The 22961-nt window shown below is 42.3% G+C and overlaps 1 protein-coding gene across 4 annotated transcripts in view; it reads right to left on the reverse strand.

The window, feature by feature from the left end:
- Positions 1-22961, reverse strand: part of dlgap2a (discs, large (Drosophila) homolog-associated protein 2a) — a 431171-nt gene that overhangs the window by 121374 nt on the left and 286836 nt on the right. For all 4 annotated transcript variants that reach the window (XM_017707804.2, XM_037541836.1, XM_037541838.1 and 1 more), the window contains 2 exons: positions 22239-22951; positions 420-625 (listed from right to left, as the gene is read on the reverse strand). In XM_017707804.2, coding sequence (XP_017563293.1) covers positions 420-625; positions 22239-22951 — 919 coding nt within the window. The remainder of the gene's footprint in view (positions 1-419; positions 626-22238; positions 22952-22961) is intronic.

Below are 22961 nucleotides of genomic sequence, written 5' to 3' on the forward strand. Positions count from 1 at the left end.
AGCATATATTTTTTAATACATTAGTGGTGGAGAGGTACAGGCAGGGTGTAGATCAGAGAGGTAGTCCCTAAAGAAAACCTGTGTTTCTGCTACCACCCCTGGGTCCTATCACCACCATTATAAATAAATCTGAGAGGGCATTACCAAACCCTTTTCTCTTCTCTTCTCTCTAACCCCGAACCTAAAACTTGTTCTAACCTTAACCTCAGTCCAAAGTCTCAACCTTAACTTTGATTCTAACTCAACCCTAACTTTGTTGATAATCACCACATAGCTGTTTTTAATATGATCATCTGTTGGTCATCTAGGCAGGATTATCTACAGAAAGTAAAACTCTTTTCTGACACTTCACATGTCTTCCATCTTCCACAACTCACCACTTTCTTCCCAGAGAACAAGCGGATGATGCCTAGACTCACCTCTGGTCAGACAGCTGCCTCTGCAGCACAGGTTTGATGAGGCCGCCGGGCCGCATGCTTTTCTGCGGTGAATTCTTTGGGCTGCCGTCCGAGTCTCCGCTCTCCTCGTCTCCCATGGCCTTCACATAGCTGCTGCTTCTCATCCGCCGGCAAGGGATCTCCTCATCTTTACCCCCAGGGTAGCCCCCCCACTCGTCCTGAGGAACCTACATGCACACACATGTACATACAGCCTTAATTGTTATATTATATTATACTATTCTACACCCTGTAACATGATGATATCGTGACTATAAACAGTTTTTCTTTCTTGATCTGAGCTGAAAGCCAGAATAGAGACAGAATAGACAGAATAAATGGCTTCCTAAATGATTATGGATTAACATATTTTATTTACACCGTTTTCCCTGGGTTCGATTCCCCGGCCGGGTGACCGTGGTTCTTTCTGTGTGGATTTTGCATAGTGGGGTTCTTTCAGGTGCTCCGGTTTCCTCTCACAGTCCTACAGCATGCTATCAGGCCAACTGGAGATACTAAACTGCCCCTTGGTGTGAATGTATATGTCTGTGTGTCTGCTCTGTCCAGGGTTCTTCCTGCCTTCTGCCCAATGACCGCTGGGATAGGCTCCGGGGGGGCTTCCTTCATAATTAATATGTGATCATGTGAAAACAAAAGGATTTCATGACTCATGACACTAGGCCTGTGCCAGTGACACAAGTCCTGTAATTTTAGTGACCATATGTAAAATAACCAAGACAACCTGTTTACTCACATTTTCTGCTGGTTATTTTCTTTAGAAGAGGACGCAGAAGTGAACACAGAGACATGGTGTGACTTGAAGCTTAATCTTTGTTGAATAAAGGAAAATAAAAAAGTGTGCTTCAGCAAATTTGGCCTTGAAACTAATTCATTTCTAAATTAAAATCCAACAAAACTGCAAAATTAAATCAGCTAAACCTCATGCTGTTTGTTGTTTTTGCCTTCCAGAAGATCAACATGCCAAACCAAAGGTGGAAAATAACACTTGGTTGTTGTAACGTATTTAAACTTCATATTTAAAACTGTTCAATGCACTTTCACTAAGATGTTTACGGGCTGTTCTATGCAGTTGCTCTACTGAGCTTTGTGCAGGAATTAGGGGGGCACTGCCCCACCAACTTTAGTTCTGGGAGGACCAATGACCAAATACTCTGTTGTACTTGGTGCCTATGTACACTGCAATCTTCACTTAAACTCAGCCTTCATGATGTCCAAATTGGTTTACCAGATTATGTGTCCATGCTAGCTAGCCACCAAAGTCATCCCTGTATCCTAGCTAGCTTTAAGTTTAGTCAACTCCATCTTTCAAATTCCAGTTTCACCCTGGAAACACCTATGTTGTGTGTTTGACAGCAGTGTGGTCTGATTTGAATCCACACCAATCAGGCATAACATTATCCCTATTTCTACGCTCATTGTCCATTTTATCAGCTCCACTTACTCTATAGCTGCACTTTGTAGTTCTACAGTTACAGACTGTAGTCCATCTGTTTCTCTGATACTTTGTAAGCCCCCTTTTACCCTGTTCTTCAGTGCTCAGGACCCCTATAGACCCTCACAGAGCAGGTACTATTTGGGTGGTGGATCATTCTCAGCACTGCAGTGATGCTGATGTGGTGGTGGCGTGTTAGCGTGTGTTGTGCTGTACGAGTGGATCAGACACAGCAGTACAGAGTTTGTATACACCTTAGTGTCACTACTGGACAGAGAATGGTCCACCAACGAAAAAAATATCCAGTCAACAGTGTCCTGTGGCTGGATATTGTACAAGGTAGTGACGAGGTAGGAGTGTCTAATAGAGTGGACAGCACAACTCGTACCAGCACAACACACACTAGCACACCACCACCATGTCAGTGTTACTGCAGAACTGAGATCCACCACCCAAATAGTACCTGCTCTGTGAGGGTCTTCAGTGTTCCTGACCACTGAAGAATGGGGGAATAGGGAGACAACAAAGTATGCAGAGAAACAGATGGACTACAGTCTGTAACTGTAGAACTACAATTGTAAAACTACCTATGTAGTAAGTGGAGCTGATAAAATGGACAATGAGTGTAGAAACATGGAGATGGTCATAATGTTATGCCTGATCAGTGTATTTGCTATATCTCTTGCTAGTTCCTTTTCTAACTGCTCATGATACGTGTCGAATTTCAAACTTTAACCTTCAGCATGACCACAATAAAACAATCCGATGATTGGCTGTTTAAGACTCTTAGACTGTAGACCTGTTTGCATAATTGTGAACTACTACTCTTAGACAAGGTTGAGAAACAGCAAACCAAGTGTGTTTCCTCCCTGCTTGGAGATCAAAAGGAGAAATAGGTCACATTGAGATGCTGCAGACTGAAGGAAAACCCTTTCATTAAGACACGAGTACAGTGGAGGCTCCTGTGCTGCCTCTGCAGTGGGACGAGGATGGGAGGGGGGCTCCTTTCATGATCCACTGGAGCAGCTTTTTGTCTGAGTCAGCCTGCGTCTACTGATGAGCACCAACATCTGGATGAGAAGAAAGACCACGTTTCTTAACCACTGTGCCTACGCTTCTCATTAAAGCCACTCACAGCAGCATAACGGCTGCGATCAATACACAAACTGGAGTCACAACTGAGCTCACAGCATGGTTCTTGTTTTAAATGCTAACAACAAGCTCCACTCATATCCAGGATGACTGCTGTGAAAGAGGCTCATCCAGGATCTTATAGATTGGACAACTGTGCTTAAGTGATAAAGATGTACATCAGCAAATGATTCCACAGTTTTACAATGGACATCATGTTCTCCAGGCCAAAGAAGAACAGGACCATTCAGACTGTTACCAGTGTAAAGTTCAAAAGCAAGGGTCTGTCATGGTATGGGGGTGTATTAGTGCACCCATGGCATCTACCTTGCACATCTGTGAAGGCAACATCAATGCTGAAAGAATTATACACATTTTAGATCATCATATGCTGCCTTCTAGATGACATCTTTTTCAGGGACGTCCATGCTTGCTTCAGCAACATCAAGCCAAATTCTGCACATGCTTATCAAATAGAGTGGGTGCTACACTGGGCTGTCTTCAGTCTAGACCTGTCTCACATTGAAAACATGGATCTTATAATCTCTCACAGCAGCAAGACAGCCATGATCAAGTCACCACTTAGCTCACTGCATGGTTCTTGTTTTAAATCCTAATAACCAGCCTTAGTCCTCAGGATGACTGCTGTAAAACTGGCTCATCAAGGCCTTTACTGATTGGAAAGTGCTGCTATAATGAGACGGACTGCTATTTTTGAAAAATGAATTATTAGTTCCTTTTTTGATCATGGTTGCTGGTGATGGGCAGTCTGACAAGAAACATATCAATGAGGATCCTGGGCATTATCATCAACAAATCAGGGGTTCAATCTCCAGTGATGAAACAGCTATCTGCAAAGAGCATCTGGTCTTGCTCTCTCTGGGTGAGTAGAATAGTCTTCCCTTTCCCTTCAATCCATGTGATGCTAGCATGTGCTAGCCTTAAACTTCCTAGGGTACAGGCCAAGTGTGAAATACAAGGGGCCTTTAGGGGTCTGGAATTGCCTAATTATACGTTATACTGCCTGTAATCTGTCGTAAAAATTATAAATACAAATTCAGGAAAGGTAACTTTTTGGCCTGCTTCACCCACAAAGCAGAGAACTTCTATCTTTGATATTCTAACATCAAACAGGGTGGCACTGTTGTAAATTGGTTAACAAAATTGGCCCTTCATAGAAACTGGAACCATGCCATGAATATCTCTGAAAACCTTCACAATATGCTGCGGTATACCTGAAAACTTTCTCAAGAGTTTGGTGGAAAGAGTGAACTTATACGCATTTCTTAAATGAAAGACACAAGAGGAAACCCAGAAGACCACAATATGCAACTAGAAATTTATATAGCATTAGCAGAGCTATGGAAAGTATGTTAACAGCCAGCCATTGCTGAAGTAGCTAACCAGCATCAGACCCCCAAACACCAGGAGGCATTGTGCACACTGCCTACACATATTGTAGGGTTGACATAGAGTCAGACAGAGGGAAGGCCATGATTCCACCATGAGAAGAGCTCTTTATTAAACACCAGGGCAGAAAGGCACAGATAGAGGCACAAACCCAGGGGGTAGGCCACCACTAGCCACAGCCTTCAAACCTCAAAATAAACACATACCATATACCTTTAACTGACGAACAGCATAAACAACATTTAAGTCCCTTTTCTGGAGGGCCTGGACCTCCCATGAGCCTCTTGACGCCAATGCCAGCCAACAACATTTCCACAATTCCACACTGAACATCTAGTAAAGAGTCCGTTTATTTTTGAATAACACAATTTTTTCAGAGGTTCTGTTCTCTGTGTTCTTCTGCCTATTGTTCTTTTGCAGCAGGAAATTCTGGTGTGACAGATATCTCAACAGTAACTAAGAGAGGCGGGACTTCCCAGCATTGAGTCATTTGCTTTCATATTATTTTGGTAGTGTTGTTAAAGTGGCTGGAAACTCACAGGTGAACATGTGCAGCAGATGACCCAGATGAGTCGTCAGTTTAGCTCGGAGCCCTTCTCAACAGCAAGCGACAAAATATCAACCTAGAAAAAGCTACAACAACAACAGTAGTCCTTTCAAATCATGTCAAATATCGACTAGGAAGCAATACAATGAAGTCCAGTTTGGAAACCTGGTACTACAATTCTGGAAAGCTGCTTTAGAACAACAGCTGTAAATTGAATTTAGTCATAACAAGTGCGTTTGCAGAGTTGCCATGGTTCATCAGGTTTTACACTTAGGTCTTCTTCTGACAGCATTCTGAAAAAGTGTCACTGGATCGATTTCTAGACATAATCAAACTGATATAATCAGCACGTTTCTTTTCACCTTATGGGTCTTTAGCATTTGGTAGAACAAAATAATGTGGTCCAAGAGTCAATGAAACTGTGCAAATGTCAGAGTCATCCAAATACACCCAGAGCACAGTCTTCGGGTTAATTAGGTCTTGGAGGAGTTTGATATTTTTAGATCTTTAATTACGCTCAAAAGCCGAAGGACAGGCACAAGCTGGGGTGAGATTAGCGTAATTTAAAATTACTGATAAAAACATAGAAAACAGAAACCACTGGAGTAGGTGTGTCTCTGCGTGTGGGTTTATGTGTGTACGTTTCTCTCAATTTCGATTAGAAAAGATACACAAACATTCTGAAATTAAACATGTATTCACATTCATTTTAAACTTTGCAAATGTTGACGAAGCATCTAATAGGTAATACAATCATGTCTGGGTATAAAAGGAACATTCAGAAAAGGCCTAGTCTGAGTAAGGATGAGTCCAGGCCTGGCAAAAATATGTCAAAATAAACGGTTCACTGACGTTCTCTGGTCCAAAGAAGAAAGGGACCATCCAGGTTGTTACCAGTGTAAAGTTCAAAATGAATGGGGTTGCATTACTGCTAAGATATGTCGACATTCTGGAGAGCATATCGCTGTTGTCAGAGCAAAACCTTGCATCTCCATTTTTGTCGTTTTTTGGTTTTTGACACAATCTGAAAATGCCTTTTGCTCTTGACATTATGTTTACATTTCATGATGAATGGAGAAAAAATCTGGTTCCATTGAATTTCAAGTATGTTTTTTTCCTTCTCCTGTAAAGTTATCATTTTGGAGATACAAGGTTTTGGTCCAACAACAGCGATATGCTGCCTTCTAGATGACATCTTTTTCATGCTTACTTCATCATGATGGATTGGCACATTTTACATGAGTTATGGCGTGGCTGCGTAATCAGATAATGTGGTGCAAGTTTGTCCTGCCTGCAGTTCAGTCTCCCATAGAAAACCTGTGTTGTGTTATGCAGTGCAAAATATGACAAAAAAGGCCCCATACAGTTGCACAGCTATAGAGTTCCATATGTTGCAGACATCAAATTTAGAATGAGCATATATTTACCAGGAACAATAAGGTTTGAATTTGAATTTCCTTTTGATTTGATTTACTAATCACTGCTTTCTGCTTTTATTAGCATTTCACCAACCGTCCTAATGTTTTCTTAAGAACTGAGGCTATGTATATACAAAACTAATTCCAAACTAATTGCTAGCCTACCAGCACATCATTTACATATCATTTATATAACGCATGCCCTAATAATACATGATGTTGTTTCAATACAAACAACAACATTCAAATGCAAAGTTTGAGTTTGATCAGTGAGTACGGTGCTCCACCTACTGACCAAACTGTATAGTGTTAAAATTCCAACATCTAAAAACAAAAACCTGTGAAACAAACACCACATCTCAGTAATTTTAAGAATATAGAATGATGTGAAATTTATACACTCCTACCAGAGTTTCATGGTACAGATTCCCCAAATATGAAAATGTTTGTATGTGCTTATTTTATGATTTGACTGTTTGCTACTATGGTAGATAAGGGCCTTGGGAATGTGTTGCAGGCATCAATTTCAGAATGAAATTATATTTACAAAACAAGAATAAAGCTGATAAGCAGAAAACTTAAATATTGTATCTTTGTACTGTTTTTGATATTTCTGTTTTTATTTGCATTTTAACTACTGTTCCAACTTTTCTATTGAAGACAATTCTTTTTACCATATAATTCAAAATAATTCTGTAATCTTTGATAAAAGTATAAAGACATGGCCTCTAAACACCTACTGATGTTTGATTACATCACCATGTATCAGGGCTTGGGAACATTTATTATATTAACCAGTAATATCATAGCACTCCCTGCCCCTCCACCACCAGCACAGCATTTGAATTTAAAACCCTAGCTGCGGTGAAAATATGTACTTGGGGGGGATCTGTAAAAGTGAGATCTTGGCACCGATAGATTAGAGTATGCTGATTTCTACCCATTTACAAAGCCAAAAACATCTATTTCAAAGGTACGGTAGCATATAAATAGTCCATAAAGATTTTCATTTACAGTCCAGAGTGGCTTACAACTTTGATTATTTTATACACAAGTAAGCAAAGGTGCCTGCCCAGGGGAATCAAACCGCAGTTTTCAGCATGGGAGGCAGGGGTGTTATCCACTACACTATACCACTATACTGTTTTCAACACTTAGTGTTCAGTACACCTTAGCCTAGGGTGATTAGGGTTAGGATTTATGTTTGCTGTGTTTTTTTCCTTGTTTTTGTACATCTCTATTGATTTTTGCTCGGTTATGTTGTCTTCATTGGGCAAAAGTTGCCCAGTGGAGAGCGAGGAGCAGTGAGTGGACACTTGCTTTACAGTAAAAGGTGTCTCATGCTATTGAGGTGTTAAGGTGTATCTTGCTATTGCTTTGTATCATCAAGTGTTGAAATAGATGTGATGACTGCACTGCTGTCAGCATCAGGTGATCTCCTGATGTTATGGCATTGTGGGCGTTTAGAAAACACACGTTGTGGGTGTAGGCTGCACTGAGGCCTTCAGGAATGTTGTTTGGGTCCACTGTACAGTTAGAGAGGGCTGGGATGACAAAGTTCCTCTTAACCTTGCTGTCGATGCTGGATTGGTACCATCTCTACTGGAAGCATGCTACGTAATATTCCATTTCTGTTGGTTCATTTCCGAAAACACAAGAAATGAAATCCATCATGTTCACGTAGTGTAAAACGCCATCAAATGGTGTAAAAAAACATTGAAAAAGGGGGTTTTGGAAAATAGAGAAATACAGCCAGACAGACAGACTCACTCACACACACACACACTTTTCCTGGATCTCCAGAGAGATACATCAATGACTCGTTCACAGGCTCACAGTGTGTCTGATGTGTCTACAGTGCCAACCTGTCAGGCCAAACCTGTCACACTGTCATAGAGCCGCTCAAAGCCAGACACATGAACACACATACACACACGCACCAACACGTTCGTTTGGCATTACTAGTGAGGACTTCCCTTGATTTCTGTTGATTTTTGTATTACTGTAGAGAAATAACACTACACCTACACCTAAACTTAACCGTAACCTTAACCTCAGGATCCAGAAGGCCATTTTTCAGCTCTTTTAGTCCGATGATGAACACCTGTTCTGTTTTTTTCGCTGGTCCTCATTTGAGCAAAAATGTCATGCTATGCTGTTACGTGTAAGCAGATATTTTGATTTTTTTTGTGTTTGTATGTGTTTGTATGTGTGTCTCTCTCTCTCTCTCTCTCTCTCTCGGTCTCTTCCTTCACAGAGGTACCTGATGGAACCAGTCATGTGAGAGCCAATCAGAGGCCTGGCTGGTGCAGTTAGAGGAGTAGCCAATGTTTTAAAGAGGCCTTCAAGCCGGCTAAAGAGAGAGAGGACTGGTCACGTGCTGTTTTAGTTTGTCTTTTTAGTCTCTTGTGTTGGGAGTGGGCTTTGTTTTAGGTATTTTACCTGCACACTTAACTTTGTTTCACAAGAGATTGTTTGTACCACCTGGGGTTTCAAACAGGTAAGAGGGGCGTGCCTACATTCGCACCACGTAGATGTCTACCCTGTCTAGCTCCCTAGGTCAGAGGGTGGGCACCCCCACCTGTACCTCTGGTTACTGGCTAGAGAAGTGTAGAGTTGGCTTTTATTTCCTTTTTTTTAGATTAGGTAAATACTGTTTCACAGTATGCCCTGCGAGGGACTGGTGACCTGTCCAGGGTGTATCCTGCCTTCCGCCCGAAGACTGCTGGGATAGGCTCCAGCACCCCCCCGTGACCCTGATGGAGAAGCGGCTTAGAAAATGGATGGATGGATGGATGGATGGATGGATGTTTCACAGTAGGTAAGCATGGTTAGGTTTTTCCATTGAGGCACTAGATATGACAGCACGGTTTTATTGAGGTTTTAATAAAAATGGCTTTAAAAGCTCTATATCTGTCTGTTCCTCATGCTTCCAATCCATTCTCACTGGTTCAGTATTTTAATGCCACATCTTACTGATCCCACGGCACCCTAGACAAAACTTGGGCTCGTAACACTATCCTTGTGAGGACATGTAGATGTCTGAGCACACATACACACAAGTTTAGTCTTTAGGTGTGCTAGTTCACCTCATCTCTCACACCCGATATGTCCTAAAATAGGTTCATTGTTCATTGTTCTCTCTATAGTAGGATTCAAAATAAGTGTGTAAACAAGACAAATGTGTTTTTCTAGAACGAAACATTTCACACCAAACCACACTGAATGACTTTGAACATTTCCTCCATTTCATTATGTCGAATTGTTTGAAACATTGGTGGAGGTCAGCTTCAAAGCCTGTTAAGAGCACTTAAAATGCTTTTTAAGGTATTATATACTTAAATAACATTTTCTTAACATTTAAAAGACGTTTATTAGGCAATATATTCTTCATATATAGGCTTTCAGAGCGACACGGCATTGAGTCGTCCATCTCTTTTCTCCTCCTTAATCAGCATCTCGCTCTCTCCCGCTGACCGGCCCACCTTTAGCCCATCAACACACTCATTAACCAGCTTATTAAGGCAGCCAGAGCGAGACAATGATAGAGAGAGAGAGAGAGAGAGAGAGAGAGAGAGATGAGATAGAGATGACAGAGTAAGGGAGAAGAGACAAGGAGCAAGAGAAGACAAGAGAGACAGGGAGAGAGAGAGACATAAGATGAAAGAGAGAGACAGAGGGAAAGATGAGAGAGAGAGAGAGAGAGAGAGAGAGAGAGAGAGAGAGAGAGAGAGAGAGAGAGAAGATAAGACAGAGGGAGAGATGAGATAGAGATGACAGAGAAAGGGAGGAGAGTAATAGAAGAGAGGAGAGAGAGAGAGCGAGAGGAGAGGGTCCATCAGCGTCCACAAGATGAAAGAGAGAGACAGAGGGAGAGATGAGATGGAGATGACAGATAAAGCGAGGAGAGAGATAGAAGAGAGAGGGAGATAGATATACAGAGAGTGGAGAGGGTCCATCAGCATCAACTGCAGCCAGAAATGTGTATGAGTGCCATAAACTCTGGGACAGTCAGTGACCACCAAACCACAGCCATTACTTGGTATTATATACACTCACCAGCCACTTTATTAGGTACACCTGTTCAATTGCTTGTTAACACAAATAGCTAATCAGCCGATCACACGGCTGCAACTCAATGCATTTAGGCATGTAGAGGTGGTCAAGACAGCGAGAGAGAGAGAGAGAGAGAAAGGAGGGAAAGGCAGAAAGAGAGAGGGAAAGACATGTACAGAGAGAGAAAGAGAGAGAGAGAAAGGAGGGAAAGGAGGGAAAGGCAGAAAGAGAGAGAGGGACAGACATATACAGAGAAAGAAAGAGAGAGGGAGAGAGAGAGAGAAAGGAGGGAAAGGCAGAGAGTGAGAAATACAGAGAGAGGGGGGGGGCACATATACAGAGAGAGTGAGAGGGAGAGAGAAAGGAGGGAAAGGGAGAAAGAGAGAGAGGGACAGACATATACAGAGAGAGAAAGGAGGGAAAGGCAGAAAGAGAAAGAGAGAGAGAGAGAGAAAGGAGGGAAAGGCAGAGAGTGAGAAATACGAGAGAGAGAGAGAGAAAGGAGGGAAAGGCAGAGAGAGAGCAAGCGAGAGAAAGAGAGAAAGGTCTGAAAGGCAGAAAGAGAGTGAGAAATATAGAGTGAGTGAGAGAGAGAGAGAGAGAGAGAGAAGTGAGAGGGAGAGATCGAGAGATACTGAGGAACAGAGATTAAAGTACAGCACGCTGTTTTCATGAGGGTGAATCTAAATGACTGGAGACAGAGACGCTCGCAGTAAACGAGTGAGCGTGTGACTCTGACTATCTGCTGTGATTGTTAATAATGGTTATTCATGAGGCTCGTTAGCGTTGCCTCGTCTCACCCCTCTCCCTCCGCCGGCGGTCACAGCGGAGCGAAACACACCCTGCTAAACAGCGCAGACAACAGAAGAGCTGATTGCATTAGACTGCACCAGTAAAAACAGCCCCTGATCACCACACTGAGCTTCAGTCCGCTCTGAACGGACCAAAGAAGTCATACTGCATCATAACACGGTCAGTGCTTAAGACCTAAAGGAGAATTCCACTGATTTTTTAATTCCACAAAATTTCAGCGTAAGCAAATCGGGGAGATGTAAACACAGTCATTCCAAGTGGTTTGACTAAATTGTTTCATTTCTAGAGACACTTCAGAATAGTTCAAAGTGGTGGTGATAGTAACCAGACGTCCGAAGCGTGAAATGCCTCTAAAAGCTCCTTCACAGAAAGTTATTACATGAAATGGTTATGAATATGATGCCAGATGCCTCAAACCTTAGTTTATGTCATCTCTTTTTGGCCTAAAAAGTATTTCTGAGAATTTATGGTGTAGAGGCACATGCTGGACATTAAATTAAAATAGTCTCAAAAGTGGCTAGTTAGTGAAAGTACAAGGTAGGTGTTTCTAATAAAGTGACCAATGGGTTGATGTACAAGGTAGGTGTTTCTAATAAAGTGGCCAATGGGTTGACGTACAAGGTAGGTGTTTCTAATAAAGTGGCCAGTGCGTTGACGTACAAGGTAGGTGTTTCTAATAAAGTGGCCAGTGCGTTGACGTACAAGGTAGGTGTTTCTAATAAAGTGGCCAGTGGGTTGATGTACAAGGTAGGTGTTTCTAATAAAGTGGCCAGTGGGTTGATGTACAAGGTAGGTGTTTCTAATAAAGTGGCCAGTGGGTTGACGTACAAGGTAGGGGTTTCTAATAAAGTGGCCAGTGAGTGGACATACAAGATAGGTGTTTCTAATAAAGTGGCCAGTGAGTGGACATACAAGGTAGGTGTTTCTAATAAAGTGGCCAGTGAGTGGACATACAAGATAGGTGTTTCTAATAATGTGGCCAGTGAGTGGACATACAAGGTAGGTGTTTCTAATAAAGTGGCCAGTGAGTGGACATACAAGGTAGGTGTTTCTAATAAAGTGGCCAGTGAGTGGACGTACAAGGTAGGTGTTTCTAATAAAGTGACCAGCAAGTGGACATACAAGGTAGGTGTTTCTAATAAAATGGCCAGTGGGTTGACGTACAAGGTAGGGGTTTCTAATAAAGTGGCCAGTGAGTGGACATACAAGGTAGGTGTTTCTAATAAAGTGGCCAGTGAGTGGACGTACAAGGTAGGTGTTTCTAATAAAGTGACCAGCAAGTGGACATACAAGGTAGGTGTTTCTAATAAAATGGCCAGTGGGTTGACGTACAAGGTAGGGGTTTCTAATAAAGTGGCCAGTGAGTGGACATACAAGGTAGGTGTTTCTAATAAAGTGGCCAGTGAGTGGACATACAAGGTAGGTGTTTCTAATAAAGTGACCAGCGAGTGGACATACAAGGTAGGTGTTTCTAATAAAATGGCCAGTGGGTTGACGTACAAGGTAGGGGTTTCTAATAAAGTGGCCAGTGAGTGGACGTACAAGGTAGGTGTTTCTAATAAAGTGGCCAGTGAGTGGACATACAAGGTAGGTGTTTCTAATAAAGTGGCCAGTGAGTGGACATACAAGGTAGGTGTTTCTAATAAAGTGGCCAGTGAGTGGACATACAAGGTAGGTGTTTCTAATAAAATGGCCAGTGAGTGGACGTACAAGGTAGGTGTTTCTAATAAAGTGGCCAGTGAGTGGACGTACAAGGTAGGTGTTTCTAATAAAGTGACCAGCTAGTGGACATACAAGGTAGGTGTTTCTAATAAAATGGCCAATGGGTTGACGTACAAGGTAGGGGTTTCTAATAAAGTGGCCAGTGAGTGGACATACAAGGTAGGTGTTTCTAATAAAGTGGCCAGTGAGTGGACATACAAGGTAGGTGTTTCTAATAAAGTGACCAGCGAGTGGACATACAAGGTAGGTGTTTCTAATAAAATGGCCAGTGGGTTGACGTACAAGGTAGGGGTTTCTAATAAAGTGGCCAGTGAGTGGACATACAAGGTAGGTGTTTCTAATAAAGTGGCCAGTGATTGGACATTCTGAAATGATGGGAATTATGTTGGCAGTGGTGTGACTGCTAACTAGCGAGCAGATCGCTCCTGCTCGTCGTGATTCTGGTAGAAAGCCGAACTCAAAATGGAATCAGTCACTGCAGGGGATTCATTTTTCTGGCCCGGAGTTTTTCACAAGTGCTGTGAAAAATGCTGTGATGTCACTGCGGTAGAGATAGGACCTCTCTGATCTCTCACAGAAGAACAGCTCACAATCCCCCAATCCCCAACACAGCAGGGAGCAGAGAGAGAGAGAGAGCATGGACAGAAATAGACTTAGAAAAAAAACGTGGAAAGAAAAGACAGAGTGAGCAAATAACCTAAAACAGAAAGACAGATGCAGGAGAGATGTTAAACAAATAAATAAAGAGGAAGAACAGAACGGAGTTTGACAAATGCAGCATATTAAGATTACAATCTGATCAGGATCAATCTGCTCTGTTCCAACACAATTCAGACCTATAGTCCTCCAATTAGAGAGCGAGAGAGAGGATGAGAGAGGAAACAAAGGGAGAGACAAAAGAAAAGAGAGAGAAAGAGGAAGAAAGAGAGAGAGAGATTGAGAGAAAGAGAGAAAAACGAGAGAAGAGAGCTACAAAGATGAGCGAGAGAACGGAAGAGAGAGAGGGCAAACGAGAGAGGAAAAGAGACAGAGAAAAATAAAGAGAAGAGAGAGACGGAGAAAGAAAGAGTCTGAGAAAAGAAGGAGAAAAGAAAAAGACGAGAAGGGAGAGAAACAGACCAGATAGACACAGAAAGACGAAGAAAGAAAGAGAAAAGAGTAGAGAGAGAAAAAAGGGAGACAGAAGGAAAGAGTCAGAGAAAAAGAAGGCGAAAACAGAAAGAGAGAGGAGACGAGAGAGAGAAAAAGATGAGATAAAGCAAACGCTGAATTAGTGCTTAATTGACCCAAACTATTTTGAACGGCGTCTATCACACCAATAACAAGAATAAATAACAGTAAAACTAATCATTTGTGCACATGCACAGTGGATAGACTCGCACGCATCCTAGCATAAAGAAATGCTGTAATGCTGTATTCTACCTAAAGACATACAGTGGCACGCAAACGTTCGGGCACCACTGGTCCACAATTCTGCTCCTTGGCTACTCCAAGAGATTTGAGCTCTCAGATAACGTTTACCAAGGTCTCAGGCCTTAATTAGCTTGTTAGGGCTTTAGCTTGTTCACTATCACCATGCTTAGCAGTAACCATGCAGTGTGCCTTTTGCTTCAGGCCCTTTTCCTCTTGTATTACTCTTTTGAAACTGTAAACGACAAAATTAAAAAGTAATTATGCTTGAAATATAACTTTACTCCTTTTGGAAACCACCCAAAAAACCAAATAAAAATAAAAAAACTACAATACAAATGTCTCTCTCTCTCTCTCTCTATATATATATATATATATATATACATACATACAGTACTGTGCGAAAGTCTTAGGCACCCAAGACACATTTTCAAAATCAATTGATTTGTGTAGTTTGTGCGTATTTGCTGAAAAAAGTGTTAATATGTGAATAATCAAAATGTATAGTATGAATTAATAACTATATATATATATATATATATATATATGGTGATTTTCTGGATGTTAGTTCGTTTGTTTACCCATTTCCAAGCCTCTCCTCGAGGAAGTCCAGTATTATCTGTAGTTAAAAAGCAGCTCCTGGTTTGACCAATCAGTGCTCAGTAAATTGAGCTCATGATGTAATTGATGATATTAACGAGTCTCTGTGGCGGCTGTGAAGGAGTCAAGGAAAAATATGGACCCAAAAAATTCTTGTTACTTTTTATTGTTTTTCTGTTTATTTGAATTATGAATACGACTTTATTCTAATGTATGTTGTGATAAACTCACTGCTGAGCTAAACTGTTTAAAAATTTGCTTAGATGCCTAAAACTTTCGCACAGTGCTGTATATGTATATATATGTACAAAATCATGTGATATGACCACACAATCATATCACTCTACCATGTTAAAAACACTAAGATATTTTCTACATGCTATGTAAAGATGCTGGTAGGCTAGCACTTGATTTCACGCGCTGAAGCACGTTGATCATTTGCTCTGCTGGTTTCCACATTGAACAAAGTCTCCTGAATTACAATGAGAGTACTAGTCATTACAGGCGGTCAGACCTGTGCTTGTTAGTATAGTGTAGATGGGGGTTCAATCCCCCACCTGGGTAAGCACTCTGCACTGTACCAATAAGAGTCCTTGGGCAAGACTCCTAACCCTACTGTCGCCTACCTGTGTCAAATTCTAAGTCTCCTTCCTTATTCGCAACTTTGACGAATAAGGGCCAATGTCTTTGTAGATTTGAAGCAGATATATGCTCTGGAACAAAAACAAGTGTCTGAATGTTTGTTTCCCATCATTGTATACTGTGGATATTAGGAAATACAAGTCCATGTACTTATTGTAAAGGGGAAGCCACATTAAGACTAGAGCCTGATCAGCAAGAATCCATGAGTCAGGCCTATATTATTCCAGTTACTGAGAGAAAGAGAGCAGGATAAATATAGAAATAAGAGCAAATGAGAATAATGCACTACTAGCAAATGTGAGAGAGAAACAGTGAAGCAGAACATAAAGAACATGCAAAAATGAGAAGGGAGAGCATCACTGTGTGTGTGTGTGTGTGTGTGTGTGTAGCTAAGTGCCCAGAGGGAAGCATGTTTTCAAGTGCGAACGATGTGCCAGTTAGCGGTGACTCACTCAGCTGGTGTAGAATGGCTCTTCCAGCCAATTTAACACCTGCAGTCCTCTACTCCATCAATACGCCATGTTCACAAATGTTCACAATGTCCAAAACAGTCACTTTATTCTCCAGCACAACACAGTGACGACAGCCGCTACAGCCTCTTAACTTCTGTTTGACCAATCTGCTGCAACCAATCTGAGACCAAACACACTGTAAGAGTGAGACTTTAGTGAGAGCGTTCGGGAAAAACAATTATTTGCAAAAAAATTTAATTAACAAATTTATCTCAAGTCAAGACACGTTTGGTGTCTGAATTCTGCTTCTTTAGCTTTAGTGGAGCTGCATGGAACACCTGAAAATGAGCTTTCTGCATCTTATATCTGCTTTACACTGTGTGGAATGTTAAGGCAGCATTATATAAAAACTGGTATGTCTTGTTCTTGGGGGCACCCTATAGTTGTGGAGTGTATTTCATCTTTACACCCCTCGTGAATACTAATCATGCTGTGAGCCCCTCCTGGACAGCTGTACGCATGCATTTGTTGCTGCCATATCGATGCTACAGATTGCACTTGCAATTTCAGTTCTTTCTATGTGCCTACATGATATGCGTGCATGTGGAGTTGGGTTTGAGACTGCTGGGGCCAACGCTTAGATGTTTGCGCCACCCTTTTATACTAATGGCCCAAACTGAAGGCCTAGCTTGGTTTACCTCAGATCCTACTACAACGTTTCATGTGTCTGGCAGAAACCGCAGGCAGTTTCCTACAGTAAGGTCAGTAAATTAAGCAGAACAGATGTAAAGGAACATTATATGTTTGCATTCGTGTTCAAAATGTTCAGTTGTTGCAGTGGAAGTCTGGTGTAGCATCCCTAGACTGAATGAGACAGACCTGGGCTTTCCTTGAGATTGACTGGTCCAATCCCATTTCACACTTTGCCCCTACCACTTAGCCCTTACCCCTCGATATTGCACGTTCATGTCTAGGGGTAGGGTGTCCTGATTTTTGTAGAGATAGAGGGGTAGGGTGAAGTGTTAGGGTACATGGCTCACCAAACAGAGGGTTTTCAGAACCAAACTCCAAACAGTGTTACGAGAAAAAAGAGGGAAAGATGGCAAGATAGCTGCATAAGTGACCAAACATTACAATAACCATTTTATTATCTTAGTTTAGTTAATATTAAATTCTATAAATATATTATAGCCCTTTTCTTCATAACAGGCATAAAATATCGCTAATCGCTAATAGTAGCCAGCTAGCTGAATTTCCCATTCCACCTTTAATATTCCAGCAGTTCGGATTCCTGAAGTGTCTCAATGTAAGTGCTTCCTTTTAAGGTGGAACAGGAAAATTAAAACGAGAAGGAGAGCTGACTTCAGCTTCATATCACCAAAGAATTAGTGACGGATGGAAATAAAGAATGATCACCTCCCACCTCTTTCAAAACATATGACGCCCTAAAGTTAACGAAAGACCAGCAGTGAGGTTGCTGTAAGAGCTAGAGGTAATAATAAGAAATGAGACTGGGCCACTGAATGTCCTGTGCACAGAATTACTGAAGTGAAAACAACACATACACTTGGATTTGCTTGGTTAATGAAGCACAACGTCTTGGTGGTTCGGACAGACTGGGCTTCCATTTGAACAAAGCACTTGAGAAGCACTTCCGAGAGAAGGTCTGACCCTGACCCAGGTTATCTACTCTCATCGAGTGGGTCTTCAAGCAGGAACAACACTGATCTACTCAGATGAACATTATCCAATGGCGTGAAATGGGGAGTGAAGGCAAAGGGATAGCTAATGCTAGCAAAATCGTTCATGCTCCTTCATGTAAATGCTGTTTAGAGCACCAAATTGATCAAACGCCGTCTAGGCTTCGTCTGACATCTGGCATTTTACAATCCACCGCTGCATCATGAATGAGAGCGCTAATCATGTGAAGAAGCCAAAAAAACAAGAGCGACTGTTGTACAAACTCAACCATCTGAGCTGAGCGATTTGACAACCCACGTCCACCGAAGGCCAGGAAAAAAAGTAGAGGCAATAAAGCGAGACAAAAAGCAAACAGGTAAAACTTTTTAGCATCGATCCCGCTCCCAACCACATCCCTGGCTAACGATTCCGTCTCCCTCGCTCGGCTGACCTTACTGATGAAGAGACTCTTCAAAAATAGCTCCTTTATTTCCTTCTCTGCTCTGCCCTACCACTTCTTGAGCCACCGTTCTAGCCTCCCCCGGCCCCCCGGTGGATGATTCCACCTTTCATTCAGAGCGAAGGGGCATAAATCGCCCCGAGTGTGTGCGTCACAGAGGTCCGCATTGATAACAGCTGCCAAAAACAGCAGCAGCCGGATGGATGGGCTGAGCTATTTTTAGGGCCTCGTGTTTGTCGCGGGCCGAAGGAGCCAGTTTAACCGCGACACAGAGATGCATCAGAGTCATGGGCCATCAGATGGTGCGGGTCATGGCGGCACGTGCCGGTAATTAATCTTATCTGACACGGTTGATGAACACAAACCTGAGCTAATTGGTGTCTAATGATGATGCATTGACACAGGTGACTGGTACTTACTCTGTATTAGTGAATGAAGAAAGAGATGAATTAACTAAAAAAAAAAAGCATCATCCTGTGGATTTAACTCCGCCCCTTCCTTTTCCATCCCACAAAGGATTACAGCCACAGGCCATCAAGACATAAAGCACTTTCCCATTCAACGTGATGTGTTCATCTGAAGTTAGTCATGTTAGTCAAGCAATTATGAGCTGACACACCTCAGTCTTGATTGAACTACGACCCAGTCATTTTCCTAAGTGCCGATGGCTCCATCATTCATTAGCCCAGGATGAATGCAGCTAACAGGTGGCCTATGATGTGATATCAATTGAGCGTGTCATTGGAATTTGGGCAGCTTTATGGTTACAAATAGTACAGCTTTTGTATAAGTCCATCTGTAGCTTATCCTGTGATATTTCAAGAATTGTATGCATTGCTCTTTTTGTGACTAGAACCTTCCAGTAATTTTCACTGTGCCAAGCTTGCTAGGTTAGGGTTCCTTGAATGTGACTTTATGCACTTCAGGGTTTGCATAGACTAGTCAACTAGCCTAGTAGTGGGCACTGTGGACAGCTGAGGACGGTGCCTGAAATACAGCGGCAGACAAAATACACTGAACAGGTGGATAAGAATGGAGTTCCTCTGCAAGCTGCATAAGGCTGTGCCTACATGTTGATCTGTATATAAATATCTGGTCTGTGGTGGTCCTGGAAGGGGGGGGGGCGAGGTTGGAGGGTGGGGGCTAGGCTACCGTCAGTAATTGCAACCTATATGGTAAAATACTACCTTAAAATACTACATGGTTATTCAAAGGTTTCTTTAGTAAAGGCAATGACTCTATTTAGAACCCTGAACAGTATATAGAACCATTTAATGCTAAAATAGTTCTTTGCCTGGTGAAATGTTCTTTAGATCAACATGATCAACATTTTATTACTGCACTGGAAAGTTAGCCCGATAGTGTCTCGTTATACTGTACTACCCTGTATTGTATAATGACAATAAAGTTGAATTGAATTGAATTGAATTGAATGTTGTATATGGAACCGTTCTTGATAGCACCAAGAAGTGTTCTTCTAATGTTACAAGCTTGACATTGTAACAAGAGCAGACCCTTTTTGGAGCCATATGGAACCATTTTCAAAGAAGGTTCCATATAGAACCATATACTACAACACACTCTCCATCAATCCGAACGATTGTTTGACTGATTTGGCCTGAAAGACATGTGGACGTTTTTTTAACAGTAAAACGAATTTCAGGCGTTCAGTTGTACCTCATCAAACTTCAAATTTCTGTTTCACATGTTATGTTTTTCTCTTACAAGCCTTAAAATTCAATTTCAGTTTTAGATGGTACGATAGACATTCAAAACGATATTCAAATCATATTTTGCATTTAAATTCAAATTTCAAATGTGATGAATCTGACTCCATAGGTCAATGGCAGACTAGAGATTCCATTGTTTTCAATGGAGCAGTGATGGAAAATTCTGCGCCTACCAGCAGAGAAGTGCAACGCTCCATCAGGTGTTAACTTTTCCGCTGATCAGGACAGTGGATTCTGGGGAGCCATGGATGCCAAATATCTCATTACTGAAGTACAAGGGGACCAGATGTAGAGCAAAAACGAAAAGAGTACAGGCCATGCTCCAGGCTTTTTCCACCTTAAATACATAATACACACTGCTGAAGGCATTTTTGCCAATGATGCTGTTAGCACTGCGTTCGCAGGCTTTCATGCCTCCGCCGGACGCGTAACACTTTTAGGCACGGAACAGCAGTTTTTCAACTGTAACACGTAAATGCAGCATTAGGCCGTGTTAAAATACAGGCTTGATAAGCAAAGACAGGAAAAGGCTGTTTGATTGACACGCAAAACAACCAATCGAAGACCATTTACCGCTGTAACAAAAACAAAGCTCACAATACATAAAGTGGAGTACCATCTTGTTTACTTCCTACTAACAACTTCAAACTAAATTCAGGAACAACTTTTAACGATGTAATAGCAGGAATATTTAATGGTCATTTTGCTCCAAAAGGCTCACTGGTGCTCACAGGTGATGACTGATTGCTACTAGCATTTAAACTAGATAAACGGTTGTTTCCTATTGGATTGATAAAAGCAGAGCAAGGGAGCACAGATAGTCAGAGCCAATGTAAATTCAGTGGGAGGTAAGAATCTGTTGTGATTGTGTAATCAAGATAAAATAGCAGTAAATCTGAAGAGAAATATGCCTATTTTGTCTAATAACACATGTATGCATGTACCTGTCCACCAAGAATGGATTTAACTTTCTCAAAACTATTCTGAAAGCAATGTCTCATATATCAGACAAGATATTCTTAACAATTCATAACTATCTGTGATCTTTCAGGCATCAAATCTTTGGACGTCTGGTTCCGGTCACCACCACTGTAAACAATTCTTATGCCGTTTTTCTCAAACAGTGGAATTCCCCTTTAACAAAACTGCTTTCATTCTGACTCTTAAACCCTCACAACCAAAGCCCACTACTTAACAGTTACCCCTGCTCAACCCTACTCAGTGTCCCTACACAACCTTCTGATACACTTAAGATTTATTGAACATGTTTAATCCCTAATACTGCCCATGCTGGACACCAAATAACCACAGGTCATGAGCCTGTGGAGCTTTCGGCTGACTCAGCTGGAGCAGGCCAGGGTATCCCGGCCTGTTTATGGCTGCCAAAGGGTGATTTCAGCATTAATCTGGGTTTTTCTTGCCTCAACTCTTCTCCCTCCTGGTGATGCCACTGATGATTGCCCGTACTGAGTGGTCATCCTTTCTCAATGCCACCTAAGCCTTTTTGGGTGAGTCAGAGCTATTTATGAGCAGACCTTGAAGACTGAAGAGCATCTGTTAGCAGCAGATTTAACAGGCTAGCTCTTTAGCAGATGCTAAGAATCTAGCAGTGCTACAAAGAACAGAATAGATTTAACAGTCATACACCATACAATCTTTCAAGGTTTTTATCCAAAAGCAGTCCATTGAACAACGAAAGCTGATAACGGTGATATGTTAGCGTGTTTTACTACCAAGCAATCCATGCCAATCAATATGACTCACTGTTAGCAAAATTTCTGACCATTAGCACAACTTTGCAGGGCATCCAATCCACTGGTCCTGCTGGCAGAGCTAATAAATCTGCTCTCAAACAAGGCACCACTTTACCGCACGGAAAGCTTGTCAGACTTTGCACTCCATCATCAGGAACACATACACAATCAAAAAGGCTTTTAGCAACAGCTGGACTGGTAAATTGCTACATTATAACCAATCTTGGTTTGGTTTCTGCAAAGTATTGTGACCTTAAGCTCACCAATCAATACTTTTGGGACACCAGAGCCCAAGACCAAATGGTACATGTACATTAGTGGTATGTGACTCGTCCCCAATATTACAACCCAAAGGTCTCAATCTCATGACAATCAAAGGTCTCAATCCCATGTTTTATCCTTCCGTCTCAACACACCATGTACAGTGACCCTTCCATTTAAAAGCAGTGATCTGCATAACAGTGTCAGACCTTCGCAAAAACAAGCAGAAGAATCTCAATTGCAACCCCATGGTAAGACTGACCTGCAGATAATGACAAGGCCTCATGGAGGACTTGAGGTCTTGAGGCATCATGGGTTTCTCCAGGTTGAGCGAGGACTTGCGGTAAGCCTCTTTAGCCTGGCTAACAGTCAGCGTGGACCAAGAGCTCCGCTTCATGAACTTGCCCTCGGGAGCCATACTCATTCCCTCACAAGCTGAGCACTTGACGTCATTGTTGCTCTTTGAGGTCTTAAGTGAAAGGTCTCCAAAGTGGCTCTGGACCGAGTCCGGGTAGCAGTGGCTTATGTGGTCCATGTGGTGGCGGCTCATGACGCTGGGAGTCCGGTAGGTGCTGTCACTGTCCAGGTTGTCATCGGAGCTCCACCAGCCAGCGATCCCTGAGCGGTGCTTGGAGTCGCCCTTGCGCTCCTTGCTCTTGCTCCTCTTGCTGTGTTTGTGATGGCCGTGGTGGTGCCCATGGTGGTGGTGGCCGGAGTCCGAGCGCGAGTCGCCCTTTGTGCCGTTCATCTTGGACGAGCCCTCCAGGGAGTGGGACTTGGTGAAGAGCTTCTGCACGGAGTGCACCAGGTGTCGGATGCGCCCCGGACTTTCGTTGCGCTGCTCGCTGGTGGTGGTGGTGGTGGAAGTGCGCTGGTACTGCAGCGTGTGGAAGCCATCTCGGTGGATGGGAAGCTGCTTTTCAAACTGGTCCAGGAGGTTGGCTGGAATTCGGTTCATCTTCCCAGAGCCTCCTCCTAAGGAAAG

This window comes from Pygocentrus nattereri, chromosome 10 (genome assembly GCF_015220715.1).
Source record: "Pygocentrus nattereri isolate fPygNat1 chromosome 10, fPygNat1.pri, whole genome shotgun sequence".
Classification (NCBI taxonomy): domain Eukaryota; kingdom Metazoa; phylum Chordata; class Actinopteri; order Characiformes; family Serrasalmidae; genus Pygocentrus; species Pygocentrus nattereri.